General features: G+C 48.2%; 1 protein-coding gene across 2 annotated transcripts in view; it reads left to right on the plus strand.

Moving 5' to 3' along the window:
* Positions 1 to 18,228, plus strand: part of L3MBTL4 (L3MBTL histone methyl-lysine binding protein 4) — a 442,113-nt gene that overhangs the window by 410,381 nt on the left and 13,504 nt on the right. The window contains exon 17 of one of the 2 annotated variants that reach the window (XM_019418424.2): positions 17,820 to 17,989. In XM_019418424.2, the coding sequence (XP_019273969.2) occupies positions 17,820 to 17,989 (170 nt within the window). Of the gene's footprint in view, positions 1 to 10,379; positions 11,974 to 17,819; positions 17,990 to 18,228 lie in introns of those variants that run through there. The other variant, XM_019418425.2, reaches the window with a different exon arrangement.

Consider the following 18,228-nt stretch of genomic DNA (forward strand, 5'->3'; position numbering starts at 1 on the left):
ATTTCGCACGTCCCCTCGAAGCTAAGCAGTGACGTAGTGTTCGGATTCCATTTGTGCTGTCCTTGGGTTTGCAGACAGTCGGGGCTTGAGCAAGGGAGGGCGGTGGATACATGTTAGGATTCATGTGAATGTGTTAAGGCTCACATCTCATTGTACTTTTGAGAAATAAACCCATTTTAGAATGCCCTCCTGCTCTCTATTCTCTCCTCCCTCTTCTCACTTCCTGTCACCTTCTCTCTCCCCCATGGCACTCAAAATACACCGAACATAAGGAGCACAGCACCTCAGACCCTTCCCAGCCCTGAGCCTTTTCAGAAGCACGGTGGCAGCTATTGTGCAAAGGCCCCTTGAGGCCGGGTTACCCGGAGCCCAAGCCAGACTGCAGGCCCCAGCCAAGCAGCAGGACCTCAGAGGCACCCGAAACACACGGTGCCAGGCTTCTCGCTACTTGCTTTTCATTTGGGGGTTGCTCACTCCCTGGCCTGGAAGAAAAGGTAGAAAACGAGAGAGGGGTCATTCCTGACATTTACATAGTGCTGTCTCCTACAAGTGATTTAATTCCCTGAACAATCCTGTGTTACTAACTCCATTTTCCAGTTGAAAACACGGAGGCTCTGGGAAGCCGGACATCTAGGTGCAGTTTACATGGCGAACGCACAGTGGTCCTGATTTCGGACCCAGGTCTGTGGCCCAAGTCCATGGCACCCTGCACATCACCATGCCAGTCACAACAGCCAGATGCACACATTCAGGCAGTTCCCCAAATAGGACAGGCTCCCACTGGAACAGAACTCTCGTTTTGTTTTTAGCAGATTTTAAGAGTGCCTATTTTGAAATCTTTGCTTAAGGGCACATTCTAATGTTTAGGAAAGTAAAAAAAAAAAAAAAAAAAGAAAAAAAACCCTAGCCACCAGAGGCAAGGAAGGGAGATGAAACCTTCCTCCAGAGGCTTCCAGGGACCGTTTTTTAAAGGCTACCTCATCTTACGACAACTGCATGGGAACATGGACATGTAAACCTGGTATAGATGAGAAAACAGCATTAAGTTAACGGCAAGAGCAGAGATATGGGAGTCAGATGCTTGAGTTTGAGCCGTGTCTCTGCCATTTGCCAGCTCTGTGACTGTTGACAGGTCACTGGGCACCCTGTGTACCGGGAACCGCGGGGTCCCACAGGACTGAGGCGCAGCTCAGACACCGTAGCATGTGAACTGCGCTGCTGACCCAGTGAAAGACTCCACCGGGGAAAGGTGTTCTCATTCGTGTGTATGCCCAGCCCGTGGCCTGAGTGGGACAGATCAAAGGCACGCACCTCCTTCCACCTCCTTCAGCGTCTCCAGCACCTTCTTATTCTCGGGTGAATCAGCTGCTCCAGAAGTACACGTTCTGTGAATTGGTCACTCTCTTTGAACAGGTCGCTCTTAATTGCAGACCCAAATCAAGACTACATTATTGCCCCCTTGGATTGCTGGCTGGTCCTAGGTCAGTGCGCCCAGAGTCACTGCTACACCGTGTCCCTCTCTGACCCTCAGCAGCATCCACTCCCCCGGTGCCAGCCACAAAGTCCGCCCACTGAATTAGCCTGTCTCCTGGTGTTCGCCTGCAGTGTCGACCACCCCTTACTCAGTACTCTACTGTCTCTATCGTACGCATTCCACCCCAGTCCTGGGTGCTGTAAACTCAGCCCCACAGACGTCAGATGTCAGGCTCTAACTGCCACCTCCCGGGCAGATGAAAAACTCCCTCAGCGTGCTGTCTGCCTACACCCTCGTCTCCAGACCAATTGTCACCTCTGTGTTGACAATATTTCTTGTAATTTCAGTCTCCTGAAGTCCCTCCGTGAAGGCTGTGTAATATAGTCGTTTGAGAGCACAGACCAGGAAGCCAGACAGCGAAACCTTCTAGAAGGTTTTGTAGGCAAATACCGTTCCCTGTCTGTGCCTCATTTTCCTCACTTAAAAAGCTGAAAACAGTGCCTGGCACACAGCAAGTCCTGCCTGCACGTGGGGCCTCATGGGGTGGTGCCAGCTTGGGGACGCAGAGGGAAGGAGGGCCAGGCTTCAGTGCTGGGAACAGAACGAGCAAAACCATTTACTCAGTGTTTCATAATATATCGTCCACCAGCAACAGTAGCTTCCCTCAAGGGCCATTTCAGGTCAGCCTTAACTAAGGCCCATCTTCTGGTTTCCCGCTGCTTCTCCCAGTATCGCCTGTCATACGATCACCTCTGCCTCAATCTGTTATGTACTTCCGCCCCAGCGCGTGCTTCGCCTTTCCGTCTTCACTTCGTTTGCCTTGGGCTCTCATTTGAACTTGGAGTAGGTAAGAGCTTTCTACTTAAATTTCAGAGCCGTTTATAAATAGGTTGCTTAGTTTCAGCCAGCAGGTAAAAGCTTTCATTAAATTGTTCCTCCTTCCCATAGTGCCATTATGTGGAGCTCTCAGAAGGGAAGAGTTAAGAATGCTATTTTCCTAGTCATTAAGGAAGCCCGGTTTGAGGCCCAAGCAGCTGTTTTCCTTTTCCCCACCCAGACTTGACCAATATGACTCTGACGGATCACCTACACCCATCAGGCTTTCCCCCCTCAGAACGCTCTCCTGAAGTCACCTAGACCATTATCCATGATTCAGGACCAAAGTCCAACAATAATTCAGAAACAGGGCTCAGAGTCACTCTGCACACAAATTATTTTAGCAGCTCCATTAATTTCCTCACCAAGAGAGAAATGGGAACACAAGCAGCAGAAGCGACCTTTGATAGAATAATAAATGAAGGTGAGGGTTGGGGGTCTACCCAGATGTCTCCTTTTCAGTGTTCCTTTTTATTTTTTTAAAGTTTACTTATTTATTTTGAGAGAGAGAGAGAGAGAGAGAGAGAGAGAGTGAGCACAAGCAGGGTAGGGGCAGAGGGAGAGAGAGAGAGGCTATGCACCGTCAGTGCAGAGCCTGATGTGAGACTCGATCTCATGAACCGTGAGACCATGACCTGAGCCAAAATCAAGAGTCAGACACTGAACCAACTGCGCCACCCGGGCCCTCCAGAGGTCTCCCTTTTTCTATTCAAAATTGGAAAGGGAATAGCCTCTGAAGTATTGGCAAAGGTGTTTTCAGTTTTATACCCAAATATTCAGTTATACCAAGGATTTCTTGCATTGTTACAGTTAAGCACGTATAACATTTCCTTTGGAGTTCTATTCACTCGTCAACATCTTCAGTTTTGAATGCCATACAGAAACCACTAAAAAGAGGAAGCTGTAAAAATGACTGAACAGCAGCCATGTTTAGGTGGCACATAGAAGTTGTAACTAGAGATTTGAGTGGGAAGTATTCTAGAATAAAGTGTAGCCCAGAGATGGGCTTCGGCAGTGCTGTCACCCTTCAGAAATGCAGCCACAATGATTTATCCTGGCATTCCCCCCAGATTACACTGGTATGGCCTCATAAATTTATGTGGGCTTAGAAGAGAGTTTCAGATGATCTTGCTGTTCCCAAGTGAGAATAAAATCTGACACAATGCAGCCTCACTGTGTAATTGAGGAATATTGAGTATGAGGCTATCAGTTCAAAAGGAAGACTGGAGTTCGGAGGGGCAGCCTCATTCCCTGAAAGGTCAAGGTTACTGGGGAGGCAGGAGGGATCTTCTGACCTCAGAGACTTGCTGTTTCTCATTTATTTCAGACACATTTTCCATTGCCGCCGTTGCGTTCTGCCACCATTCAGTCTTGTTCTCGATGTTTTCCCTTTCAAATGGTTTGTTAGAAGGTCTGCAAAATGTTCGTAAATATTACCCCTTACAACAAACAGGGCTTTGAGAGTGTGGTGACAGCTTACCTGAGTTAGTCTTCTTCAAACACAGGCTGTATTACAATTCTCTTCTCTTCTGCTGTTTTTAATCCCCACTCACCCACACAAAGACGCAGATATTAGCAGCTTGCCTTTTGTAGTTGATAATTAAGAACAGGATTTTGTGATTGTTTGGGGTGTTGGTGTTACCACCTTGTTCTCTTAACTCATTAGCAGAGATGCGGGTATCTTGTGACTGAGTAATCCTGAAGCGTTCGGTCCTTCAGACATCACCTTACTTGAATGACAGCATTTTCACAAGATCTTCAAGAGGAAAGTAGCCTTTTAGAGAAAATTACTGATTCCAAATGCATCTGCATTTTCAGCAGAGGTTCAAAGCATGGTTATGTAGGCGAGTGTCATTTACTTGAGAAAGAGGTTTGCCGATATCAGTACAAGGGAGGCGTTGCCTCCATGTTGGAAATGCAGGCCTCAATTAATGACAGACCGTGTGTTTCCTTGTGATATGGGCAACATTTCTTATGAGGTTCCCATTACAAAGTCCCATCAGTTCATATTACTGTCCGTGTGCAGAAGGGAAAGACCCAAGGAAATTGCCGTTTCTGCTGAGGTAATAGGGCCCTCAGCCCATTTCCTCAGTTGCCCCTTGGTTGTTAATTGAATTTTTGAGATGACAGGTTTGAAGTAATTACATAGAAGTTACCTAGAAATAGTTGCTCAGTAGTTACATTTACGAATACTCATAAAAAATATAACTTTTAAATTCTGCATCATTTTATGTATTCACCTAAATGGGAAAGAATAGTCAATGAATCAGTTCCAGGATAAATCATACTGTCTCTCATCCCACCCCATTCCCATTTCACTAGACATGCATGTAATACATGTGATCGCTTTGATCCAATCCTGTGCACGTTTTTAAAATGACAATTACACTGTCATTTTGCGAGGTATGATGAACGTGTAAACTTAGCATGCCTCAAATGTATACCGTAAATACAATAGGATCATAAATGTATGATGATTCTTCTGAGCTTTAATTTATCCTGGTTAGTTTTTAAATCTGCAAAGAGCATATTTTTCTATCAGTATTTTCTAGAAGCATGCCCGTTGGCTGTGTGCTACTGAAGGCTGTCAATTTCAGGTGGCAGTGACCCTGCTTCAGACTAACTGTATGTTCTTGGCTCCTGTGCTAACACATCATCAAGAAAACACGTCTGACTGTGTCCACAGCTCGGTGGATCTGGGAAATCAGTTCTGCACGGTGCAAAGAAACCACCACACTAAATGAAAAGAGCAGATTGCCCAAGGCAGGCACGCAAGGGGCATGTGATCAGGAAAATGGGAAAAGGGCAGGGCAGCAGGTGCAGGACCAAGGTGCAGGGGGAGTGGGCAGCCTGCGTAGGAAGAGGGGGCACAGGTGTTGCTCAGGTGGAAGCTGATGTCTCCATGGGCTGGGCTCCCGATTTTCAAAAGACAGTTGAAACGCAGACTGTAGTGGCTGATCGGGTTCCATCATTATCTCTTAACTTATGCCAGGTACTTGTTCCTGCCAGCTCTAAGTTTGGAGTGTTTTTCGTTTTGCTTGTCTTTCCAAAACACACCCACACATGTACACATGCAGGCACACAACCTGCAAACAGTAAAAGCTTCCTGTTTTCTTGAAGCTAATACATTGGAACCAGTCGGATATATTATCCGTGAATATTGGCGTGAAGTGATGTTTGTTTGGTGACAGAAAACAGATGATTGGCCAGAGCAGCTTTTGTGTGACTTAGAACCCAGCGTCTGACAAAACTTGAGTCCCATAATGAGGAGCACAGAGTTATCCCATGTGTCATCTTCTCCGGAACAAGTTGATTTTCTTAAATGTTGGTGTAATTTAGTGTTTCTTTTTATATTTCTAATAATTTTTAAGAATAAGACTGAAGTCTACAAAATACCAAGATTACTAATTTCTTCTTATAACCAGGACAGCTAGCCTTAAAATAAATTTCCGTTTTTGCCCATGTATCTTCTGCTCTTTGTGACCCACTGTGCCATCTGTAATTGACAGGTGAGAGCAGGCCAAGGAGGGTGAGGACCCAAAGGGGCCGGGGACTCGTGCCACAGTGCACGAGAACATACGCATGCTTTGTGCAAACACAGAAAACCAGGGACGCGGGCAGGAGGGGCTCCCCAGAAATAGTAGGGAAATGTGTGGGCACAAACACAAGACACGCTTCCCAGACCGCGGCTGCCAGGGATTTCTGCGTCCCTGGCCCTCATTTCAGTGTTGACGAGGGAACCAGAACAAGGACCAAGAGAGCCCCCCTCTTCTGGGTGCACCGCTGTGTCTTGCTTCTCTGAAAGCAGAGGCTGCACTGGAAATATGTACAGCTCCTAAAAAAAGAAAATATCCCCTAAGCTGCTTCCTCATTGAATTTGCCCAAAAGGGAAATGAGAAAAGAAGCCCACAGACTAACGTGTCAGTGTGTTCTCAACAAAGGAAGGGATCACAAGTAACGCATAGGATGAACACCTAAGAAGGGGAGGTCAGTTTTGATTCAAAAAGGGGCAGCCCAGCTTCTGCCAAGTCGCTCCCTCTCCCAGAGTGGGAGAGAAGGCGGGGGAAGGTGCCTCAGAATGGAAACTGCCGGGCCTTCAGGCCTGTCCTGGGCTGTAAGAGTTCCCCCAGGACCACTTTCAAAAGAGAACGGCTCATCTGTGGGGAGAATGGAGCACAGGAGCCTGTGAAAACAGGCTGGCTCCCAAGACACGTAGACCAGCCACTTGGACCTCGGCGCGCCCCACGATGCAGGCTGATTTCTCTGACTCTCTCTGTGAACACGTCAGCACCTCCAGAAGGGGAGCCCTTGGCACTGCTTTGGAGGGAGCGTCTGCGCTGTGCTCCTCGCCAAGGAAGGAGGCAGTTTTCGTGCCAGAGACAGGAAGGCCTGAGCAGCAGCTGAATTCCCAGGCCGAGGTGGGTGGGCCCTGGGACTCACTCGCTCAGGGCCCTCTTGCCAGGCTGAGCTCCCAATCCCTGTCCTTTCCAAGGCTCAGAGTGCTCTTTTGATTAGGTCTGCACAGTTTCTGCATGGACTCTCTGGAAGCACATTTATTTTGAGATAAATATCCGACAGTACTTCCCAGGGATCTCTCTGGAGCTCTGTTGTCTCAGTGTTGCAACATGGTGGCTTCCCTTATTAAAGAAGAGGCGAGTCTGTCTCCCCGGGAATGATCAGACCCCAGGATCCCCACCTCCTATAAGTGTCACTCCTGCTTCTCACCCTTTAGACAAATGCAGAGGCAGTGGCAGAAAGAACCCACTCTCGAAGGATCAGAGGAAAGGAATGCCCCTACTGTGGTGAGCTCTGGGGTCAGCATCCCCGCCCTTCCGTTGCCTGATGAATATCTTTCGCCGAGTTCCTTAGAGTGTCTGAGACCCTTGTATTATCTGCAAAAGAGACTTAATAGCACTGTCCCCATGAAGTCACGTGGAGTAAATAAAACCAGCAGTAAGAGGCGACCAGCAAGTATTTGTCCCCTTGGTCCCCAGCTGGCCCCAAGTCGGCACTGGTGCTGGCAGAGGGCGCTGAAACCCTGGCGGGGTACCGGCAGCCCTTAGGTTCATTCCTCGGGTGCCCTCTCATCGTTCTGATTGAGTGCTCCTGGCTGGGAGCACAGTGCTGTGCTCTGGGCTGGCTGTGCCTCTCTGAGGGTCTGGGAATCCATGGAGTCCTCTGGAACCTTTTGACCTGAGGCTTATCTGAAGTTGGGCACCCGTGGACTGCGTGTCCCGTGGCTGGGAGTAGGTGAGTGCAGAGAAAAAGGAGGCAAAATCCAGTGAGGTGTTCCTTCACTGCCTGCGCACAGTAGGGAGCCTCCGGGTCCCCATCAGTCAACAGGGACATATGTGTTCTTCCTCCTCACAACGTATACCTGCCCGGCTACTTGTCAACAGACGGCCGTTGAATGACTCCCGTGTGCGGGGTGCCACAGTAGTATGCTAGGTGGGGAGCAGCGGGGGCAAAGAGAAATAATACACGTGTCTTCCCACCTAGAGGCAGGTCGTGTAAGATTTGAAGGTTTGTAACATATTAGTTCACTCGTCCCTCCCCGCCTCTACGTTACAGAAGCTGAGAAGCAGCCGACCGAGTACAGAGCCCGGCACCCACACCTGCCTGGGCTTTGGCACTAGTCGCATACGCTGCCACCCTGGGGGCAGGTGCCCACGCCATGCCCTCAGCTCAAAGGGTTTGCCTCCAAATCCATTTGCCCCAATCCAGTACCACCATCCAGGGCTGGAATTAAGATACAATTAAACTGTTTCTTCATCATGCTCAGTACTGTTTTCTTCTGGGTCATACTGACATGTGCATCAACGTGGCAGGGCCTTCCAGATTTGTGAATGCCAGCTCAAGTAGGGTTCGGTCTTCTTAAGACTGCATGTGGAGAGCCGGGATAGGAAGCGAACAGGTGGGGGATGCCGCTTTGAGAAGAGCGACTCCAGGTCTTGGTCAAGTTGGCACCCACGTTCATTCAATTATGGTCTCACTTTTGCAAGTGAAGGAAAATGGTCCCGCCGAGGATAAAAAAAAAATACACGCTGAGTGATTGGGTTGTAGTATTCAACCGAAAGAAGCTAATTAATGATGTCTCAAGCTGCGCGAAGCAGATATTAAACCAAAAGGTCACCCTTCAGCCATCAAAAGATATGCTGCCCTGAAATCTTTTATTGGATGACTAACATATCACAAGTTAATATGGGTTTTCCTGCATGTTTGTTAAAATGAAAGTGGGGGGGGGTATCTGCTTCTTGAGTATCAAATTGAGATGTTAGTAAGATTCCATATCACAAACAATTCTCAGCTTTTTCAGTAATGAGTATATTTGTCAAACGAGAGCCCACGGGATAGAAACTCATTGTTTTCACTGGCACAGACCAGCTTGGCATTTGCCACGGCGTTATCTGTCTCCGCAGTGAAATTCCTCAGATGGCTCCACAGTCAGCTCGGGTCTTACGCACCTGTACTCCACTGTGCCGGCCACGGGGGTGCAGGATGACTTGGAAATGACTGCCCTTGAGTTTGTACCCCACTTAATCAAAGCCTGCAAATAAACACACAATTTCAATACAGGGTAGCAAGTGGGGGGAGGGGGCTGTCCTGGAGGAGCCACCCTTAAGAGGCATGACATACACCCCCGCCACCCCCACCACCACCACCACCACCACCCCCCCCCCCCGCCCCGGGCAGACTGAAAAGAGGGCTGGGGACAGTGACAGGGCCTCAGGGCCTCTGTGTGAGGAGCCCTGAGCGTCTGAGTGCGGAAACTGACGGATAGACTCCTGGCATCAGAGACCCCTTAAAAGAGAGTTTGCTGAAGTAGGACCAAAAGGAGGAGCTATAAAAAAAAACCCTGCCCTCAGGAATAAAAGCCAGCAGCTAAATCCCTTCCCAGACTGGAGGACTGAGTCTCACTGTGGGGACTTCGTTTTATTTGCCACTCTCCCTGCTTGTTAAATGACTTGTCCCGTCAGGATCCTGTTGTGTTTGGCTGTAAACTCGTCAGGAGGCGCCTCTGTGAAGGCAGCGAGGCAAGAGAAGCCAGAAAGGCTGTGCCCCATAGGCCAGCGGGCGAGGGCAGGCGGGAGAAGCGCCCTGAGGGCCAGAGGAGATGGGAAGGCCGCTGAAGGAGAAAGAAGCAGCCTCAAGTTCCTGCAGAGGGGCCAGGGAAGAGAGAGAGATGTGCGGGGGAGAAAGGGAAGACTGCAGCGTCTAGCAGAGGGTGGATACAGTTTGGGTGCCCGCTGAGTAGGAGCTGTGAGGAGACGCTCCGTCAGTAGGGAAGAAGGCCAGCAGTGGGCTGCGGGGCTGGATCCCCGCCTGTAAGGAGCGCTGCTTCTCAGTCTTCAGAGACGTGACAGCGAGGACATGCAGGAGGGGTGCCAGGGGGAACGGCCTGTATGAAGGCACCTGCCCAGAGGCAAGGCGGGCCTGGAGTGCACAGGGACAGTAGACTGGGTCACTGACTTTTCACTGAGTGAGGGAGCAGAGCTGAGGAGGGAAGGCCAGTTGGCTCTGAGCAGAGGTGATGAACTGTAAAGCCCAAAAGTGGGGCATTGAGGACCCTCAGAAAATAGACTCCATAGGGAGTCTACAAACTTGAAAGCTCTTGTGTCCGTCCTCCCCCTGGTACCTAGTCACCAGTGAGAAAAGAGCAGCCGGGTTACCACAAGCTCCTTGAGAATTTAGTGATGGAGGGGTGTGCAGTGACACTTTTAGACAAAGTGGCTCTAAATCTGAGTGGCTCCTGATCGAGTTTTGAAAGCCATTCCTTGTGTTTGTAGTAAGTGCAGACAGTTCCTACTTCCCTGATACATGCATTTATTCATTCAGTCATTTATTCACCAGCGCTGCAGCCACTGAGCGTCCCCCGTTCCACTGTGTGCCAGACCAACGTACAGCTCCAGTGTCACGGCCAGTAATCCGTGACGCCAACACCGGAGCCCGGGCAGCCGTCTCCAGCAGCACTCCCCCACCCAAGTGGGCTGTGTTTAATCTCAGGTCTTCTGTCTTCCCCCTCTCTCAGGGTTGTCGGTTGCCGGGGGCTGGGTGGGATGCAGGCTGCCTGGAGCTTCATTGTCACCGCGTCAACATGAGTCACGTTAACTCCATTCAGCCACCCAGCCCTTCCTGCACCAAGTGTGGATCTTGAGAGACGCCATGAGTCATCACTCTTCCAGACTGCACCGTCCAATAGAAATACAACACTAGCCACGTGCGAGCTGCAAGTTTTCTAGTAGCCACATTTAAAATAACAAAAGGAACAAGGAAAGTTAATTTTGGATGCCATTTTATTTAACCCATATCCGAAATATCATTTCAACATGTAAATCAAGATTACAAAAAAAAAAAAAAAAATGAAGGACGGATTTTACATTCTTTTTTTTTGTACTAAGTCATCAAAATCCAGGACATGTGCACTTACAGCGCATCTCAGTTTGCACTGTCCACATCTTACGTATTGCATGGCCACATGTGGCCAGTGGCTGCTTTGCGGACAGTACACAGATCTAGAACATGCAGGGTTCTTCATCCTCCTGATTCTGTTGATAAGGCCACTGGGAAGTCCCTAACAATCTCTGACATTTCTGTGCTTTGTCTCCCACATTCATGTAAAACCAATACAGAAGAAACGGGTTTGTGATGAGGGAGGACTAATAACCACAATCCTAAAGCACTCTGCAGATAAAAATGTATGGATTCCAAATAACATGGTTATTAAGGAGTAGAACGTGGGTCAGCAGACCAATCGCCCCACTTGTTTTAGTAGTAATGTAAGTCACGGTTAGGAACCAGCAGTGGGCCAAGTTCCCGCTGGGAACTGAATGCCTTTTCGGGTGTGTTCCCACACAGCAGGGATGGCATGGTTGTCTCACCAATGGTGTTCGGGATCCCGTTGTTCTGCTTTTCACTTTCATTTTGGGGAAACTGGGAGGTAAGAAAATAGAAATGAGAAAGGATTGAGTGAGTCAAACCCCATTAAAATCAGGAGGAGACGAGGTAGCATAGAAATGAGGGCTCCAAGCATGTTAAGAACAGAGACCTAGAAACAAAGGGATCACGGGAAGAAAAAATGTTGCAAACTGTCAAGCCCCTTTTGAACATTTCCTTGCTCCTCCAGGAGCAGCCACTCCTGGAGCTCGGTGCTGCAGGCAGAGTAACTTCTCAGTGAGTGCTGGGTACACTGAGGAAAGTCAGTCTGGGACTGTCACGGATTATGCAGTAGGCCAGAGAAAACGTAATCAGATATGGGGACCCTTGGCAATTTTTTTTTTTTTTTTTTGCTTCCTCCTTTTTGGAACAGAGAACACAATAGAATTGCTACCCCTTTCATTGAAGAGAAGGCTGCTTGTGAAATGGGTCTCTGTTTTTAGTGGGATTAAAAATAACCTGAGACCCAGCCATGCAGCCTCTGGTTACCATTTATGACTCACTTGCTACAGTTTTGTTGTGTGCGCTTTTGTGAAGAAACAGCCATATTTTTAAAGAACATTTCCATAAAGGATTTTTCTCCCTTTGTGGGGTAGAGCAGAAGTTGGAAGAACCAGAGGGGCAGAGAAGAAATCAGGGACCTACTTTCATGTTATTTTCAGATGAATTAAAAACCTTTTGTCTCTAAATCCTCCAGACTTTGTTTAAGTCCGTGGAATGGGGAGGCAGACCGTGCTTGTACACCACAGTCATGCGTCTGTTTGATCATTTCACCCGAGAGGCAGCCCCTGAGTCACGCGGCGTCCACAACCGGCCTGAGCTGGCTGTCCCCGTGGACTGGGAGAAGAGGGCCTGTGCCCAGCGAGGGTTTTCCCATTGAAGAGCAGAGAGACTCTGGTCTCCTCGGGGAGTCCATTGGAGTCGAACCATTTACTGCCTCTGCAAGAAAAGTAATGACTTAACGTTTTTGGAGATGGGATTATTTTCTCCTCTCTGAGTGGATGCCGATCCACGGCCAAGTCCCCTGGTACGCTACTTAGGGCGTCCCGTATCCTGGCACTGGACACACACGGCTGAACCCCCTGGCCGTGGGAACGGGCGATGCTCCAAACCTTGAAGCGACTTGACTGGAATCCTTAAGCCCGTCATTATAAATTTTTTAAGTTCAAAACACCCAAAAGAAACACCGAGAGAAAAACAGAGGCAAAAAAACCTCTTCCAAACTATTCTACAAATGGCAAACCACGGAGGTGACAGATATCACGTGCTCTGTTTTCTGGAATAGGACAGACATTTTAAATGTAGGGATGTCTTTCCCTATTGTCACTCACTCATTGGTGTTAAAGGCAAAGCCAGGATTATGCATGCATTTCCTTTTCTGGTGCAAAAGGCATTTTGATTAATTAAAATCTTAAAACCTGTAAGTAGGGGGGCTGCTTTCGCAGGCTGAGTTTTCTTGGCTGACCTTTAGGGGAGCTGGCTGGGAATCACTGCTGCAGGGAGGCCGTGTAACTGGGAAGCAGCCCATATCCCTCCGCTGTGTTAGGTGGACAGTGGGTTGGATGTCGGGCCTGAGGGATGCAGTCCGTAAGTTACCCGGTTAGAAAGACCCTTTGTGTCCCCTGTTCATGGCGGGCACCCTCTTCGAATCTAGATGGCTCTGCTTACTCCAAGAGCCCCAAGACCGAATGACCTGATCCTTTTCATTTGATAATAGTTTCTGAAGACAGCATATACTTTCATCATTGGCTTGCGCTTTTTAATTTATTAGCAACCATTCAGGGAGTATCTATCTAATATGACATGAGCTGTGCTGGGCTTGGTAAAAAGTTAAAATCAGCATGTTCACATTTCATAAAAATGTATGCAGATTTTTAAGTGGATATTTTCAAAAGTCTAATTTTATGCGCGGAATTTAAAATAATGCAAATCACCCCACATTTTAAAAGTCTGTCAAGAGCCACATAATTTCAAAGCTGGCAGGCTGCACGCATTTTAACCATGTTACCCTGTTGCTGCACATTGGCACCAGCCTGCCTGGGCAACAGATGCCCTACCCAGCATCACCGGTGGCCAGGGATCCCACACTCATCGCCTTCCAGCGGGATTCTGCACGTGATCTTCGTGACCACTACTCTGTCCTTTCAGGACCACTTGGGTGTGAAATCAGAACATGGCCTGGAGATCCTGGGTTTCAGCTGAATTTCAGCTTTCATAGGTTTTAGGCATATCCAGCCATGCGGGCTTTGGAAATTTTATATGTCTGAACATTCACTATTGTTAGAACTTAAAAAATCTTTATATCTTATGTTTAAAAACAAAATTCGGTCAGTTAAGCATCCAATTCTTGATTTTGGCTCAAGTCATGATCTCACACTTTGTGAAATCGAGCCCCGAGTTGGGCTCCATTCTGACAGCACAGAGCCTGCTTGGGATTCTCTCTCCCTCTCTTCTCTCTCTGCCCCTCCCCCACTTGTGCACACACATGCACACACACGCACACACTCCCTCCCTCTCTCTGTCTCTCTCTCTCAAATTAAACATTTAAATTTTGTTTTTAATTAAAAACTTTAAAAATAAAAATGGGCACCTGGGTGGCTCAGTCAGTTGCATCCAACTTCAGGTCAGGTCATGATTTCCCAGTTCGTGAGTTTGAGCCCTGTGTCAGGCTCTGTGATGACAGTTCAGAGCCTGAAGCCTGCTTCAGATTCTGTGTCTCCCTCTCTTTCTGCCCGTCCCCTGCTCTCTCTCACTCTCTCTCTCAAAAATAAAATAAACATTAAAATTTTTTAAATAAATAAATAAATAACAGAAAATCCAAAATTCAACTTTAAGTTTTAAAGATCTTATTGGCTTTATTCAGTAATTTGTGAACTGGGCAGCTTCCCATCCAGCAGATAGAAAGGAGCTCCAAAGAGCTGTACAAAGTGGGAGATTTTTATAGGCAGAAGGGGGCAGGGACAAGCAAAGGCAGACTGTTTCAGGTAAAGTCACCTTTGTTTGGGGGATGGCAGGGATGTGTCAGGCAGATTACCTCACCAGGAGATTCCAGACTGACTGGTTGAGATTATATTCCTGGGAGAGGTGGAAACTAGGAAACTAGGAAATTAGGTTCGGTATGAACTCTTGGTTTGCTGATGTGGGCCTGACCGCAAGCAACTCCATTTGAGCTTGTCTCTTTTACCACACTTGTAACAGTAATGTAATATCTGACATGATTTGAATATTCATTATACTCCAGAAACTGTTTTAATTCCAACAACTCAGTGGGATGTCAGTGTTATCATTACCCCAATTAAAAAACCTTGCTACATAGGAGCTGAGTATCTCATCCAAGGTCGCTCAGCAACTGTGTGGGGACCAGGTTTCACCACTAAGCAAGCTGATGTGGACCCTTCCCTTCCCCCACCCCCCACCGTGCCGCAGTCCTCTGAGGCAAGCCCATCCTAGCATTCTCTCAGCTAGACATGAAGATCTCACCCCGAAATCATCAGCTTTGAAGAAATTGGACCTGGAAAATGGTAAAAGAAGGCAAAACAACCACCATAAAACACTCTCCAAAATGTATCCTCTGTCTTCTGTTACTACTGGAAAATTAGTCTTGGATTGTGTTAACATGAGATAATGCATCATCCCTTCATAGAGCTTCAATCCTGACCTCAAGGAGCTTACAGTCAAGTTTAAAGTAGCACTCAACCACTTAATGACTAGTTACAGCATGCTGGGGACCACACTATGGCCTTATGCACATTTCCCTTTCCCCTCCCACCAGCTCTGGGTGGTACGCGTTCCCAATTCCAGTTGTATCTTGGAGTTGGCAGACTGGTTCTTCCAAACTCCCTGCTCACAGACTCCCTCCCTAACCTAACTCTTGTCTTTTTGAGCAGGAAGCCTCAACTGTCAGTCTTCCCATTTCATTTTGTAAAGTTGATAAGAGTAGAATATTATTTGTGCTTAGCATGTAACTGGTTCTGGCAAGCATTCCCCAAAACGTGAGGTTGTAGGTACACAGACAGGAGCCCTTTATACCCATGGAAACTCCAAGCCGGTTGGGGGAGTGGGCACCCCAGCAAGATGGTTGCAGACCTGTCCCCACTGCCATGGCACGACTCACTTTGTGCCACAGAACCTATTCTCCACTGAGTTCTGTTCGTCCTTCGAGAAATTTGGCTTTCACCTCCCTTCAATCAAATAGTTTGATCTAATACGGACACAGTTAACTGAATTCAAAAGCCATAGACAGCATAAAGCCTCCTGAGTTCAAGTGCGTAAGATACAGCTGGAGCTCTCTACCTTTCATTGTAACCTGTGGACCATCTTATTTCTTGAGCTGACCGATGGCTCCTGTCTCCCAGGGCCCAGAGCCATGAGAGGCAGCATACCAAGGAGCCCCAGGGCTGGTCAGTGCTGGCAACCACACATTAGATGTATTTCCAAGGGGACCCCTTGGCTCCCAAGGCAATTTGCTTCCAAAATTACAGTGTGGAAAATTTTCTTGCTTGGGAGCACAGTGGTTCTTTTACATTTTTAATGCCTTCAGCTTTTATTTGTGAATCACAGGAATCTAATCACCATCACTCAACACCTTTGCACCTCCGAAATATAAGGCTCGTTAATTGTGTCTTCTCAGAGTCCTATACATTTTGGAAACTATACATGATTGATTTACCCAGGGCATGGGTTTTGAGATATAGATGTGATTTTTTATTTTTTTTTAAGTCCACGCTATTTCAGCGAAAACAACCAATTGATTGATGCAGTGATTCTTTTCCAGAATAAAGCCCAGCTTTGGCTCAGGTCTTAATCCCTCTAAACACATAGCTTTAACTCTTTGGTTCCCAGGAAAGCCCTCAGTGACTGTGTGGCTTTGACTGCAGACTTGTTCTGGGATGTTTCTGCCATGGGTTTTCAGGGCTGGTTTGGTCCATGCTCCTTGTCCAACCTGACACCTTCATTAAAGAACATTCACGTTTGTAAACATACTGGCTTTTCAAAGAAGGTGTGAAGTTTCCCTTCAGAGCCGGCAGTCGTACTTACTGTTGGCTGGACTACATGGAGGGAGATAACCTATTTACATACTAAAAAGGTCAGTGTTGGACAATCAGCATTTAGAGATGAACTTGCTGCCTCTTGCAACTGGAGCATAAGAATTTAGGAGAAGGCCGCAGTTTCGCTGCCTCTTTATCTGTGTAGACAGCAAGCGTTGGTAACTATGTAGGATGTCTGTGCCAAGCAGTCAGGGTAGTGACAGATGGGCTCCTTCTAGCCTGGAACCTCTTGACTACTAACGGGTATGACTGTGTGACCATGCATGGTACAGGTCAGCCTCACCTACTAAAAACTGTAATTAATTTGAGGTAGAAGTATTTGCATAATAGCTTTTCAGACTCTGTTAGTAAAAGACAAACCATCATAATAGACTTTACATCGCGTGGCTCCTGCTTACTTAACTTGTCATTTGCATCGGGAAAGGTAGACTTTTAGAAAGCTTACAGCATTTTGTGTGTGTGGTCTTCCTTTTCAAAGTATCTTAAAAATATCAACGGGTTTATTTTGCTAATGTGTGTTGAAAGTGCCTTTTCAAATGACATCGTAAAGGCACGCGTGTTCTCCAAAATCTCTGGGATGATTTTGCTCTGCATCCATTTATAAATTCAAAGCAAATAATTAGAGGATTGAGATCTCTGCCTCCATCTACATGTTGGGATATAACATAAGAGTAAAGTCACTCCTGAAGGTGGAACACCAGTTCCTTAAGCCTGGGGAGAAGTAAGAGGCAGAAGTGAGGTCTTACCCCTTACTGATAGTCTTGAGCAAGCAAGCAGCGCCACCCTTCGTGTCCCGGAACACGGCTCATTCAGAGCTTTTTCTCTGAAGAGAGAGCGCCCATTTAAGAGCACCTGGGTCAGGGTATACACATCGCAGTGCGGCCGCTTTCCGCAAGTCCCGAGAGATCGTCGTGTCCTGCGGGGAGCTATCTCGGCAGCTGCCACCCAGATTCTCACGGGGACCCTGAGCCGCATTCCATGTTCAGTGTCCCCCAGGGGACTTATGAAGCCAGATGTGGACCTGGGCTCGTTGTGTCTTTGGAGCCATGGGAGGCGGCCGCCAGGAAGAAGTCGCTGTTTGTGTGCACACACATCCCAGAGGGGTCGGTGTGCAGATGCAGTTAATAGCCACACTCCGTGAGGCTCTGTGCTTCCTCTGACTCCTGATATAGGGAGAGAGAGGCCAGTGGCAGTGACAGGCTAACTCTTGGTTGGCATCAAGCAGTGTCTCGTAGATATTATTTGACCTTGCTTAGCAAATAGCCAGAGTCACCTGGGCCTTATATAAGGTCCATTTCTCACGACAGTTGTGTTGAAACTGGCATGGGCCGAGCTTGGGGACTCCTCCCGGCGATGATGCCAAGCGACAGGAATGCCAGGGTCCCCACTGAGCCTGCGCTTGTCCTATCCTGACTCTGGGCCCCCCAGGCGGAGGGGCTGACCCAGGCGGCGCTCTGTGTGCGGCTCACTCCCCGCCTCTCTTTCAGAATATTCCGCTGAGCAGACACAGCAGGCGCTGCACCAGTCCGTCTTCATGTCCTCCATGTCGGCCCACCCCTTCCGGGACCTTCCACTCGGCAGGGAGCAGCACTGCAAGTTGCTTCCAGGCGTGGCCAACATCCAGGCAGGCGAGGTGGCCCGGTGGACAGTGGACGAGGTGAGCGGGGCTGCTCTGGGGCCTGGAGGGAGCGTGCCAGGCTGCTGAGGGTTTCTCCTAGGCGCTGAATCCGCTGCAGCAAATCTAAGATCCACACTTAAGGGAGAAGGCGGGCATGATTTGGAGAGAGTGAGGAAAGCCCAGTTGGTTTGGGCCTCTCCCCCGAGGTATCCCAGAACCACCTCTGTTCCCCACCACCATCGGCCCAAGCCTCCAGTCCCACATCACAGATTTACTTT

The sequence above is a fragment of the Panthera pardus genome, unplaced genomic scaffold (genome assembly GCF_024362965.1).
Source record: "Panthera pardus isolate Hobbes unplaced genomic scaffold, ASM2436296v1 HiC_scaffold_15, whole genome shotgun sequence".
Taxonomy (NCBI): domain Eukaryota; kingdom Metazoa; phylum Chordata; class Mammalia; order Carnivora; family Felidae; genus Panthera; species Panthera pardus.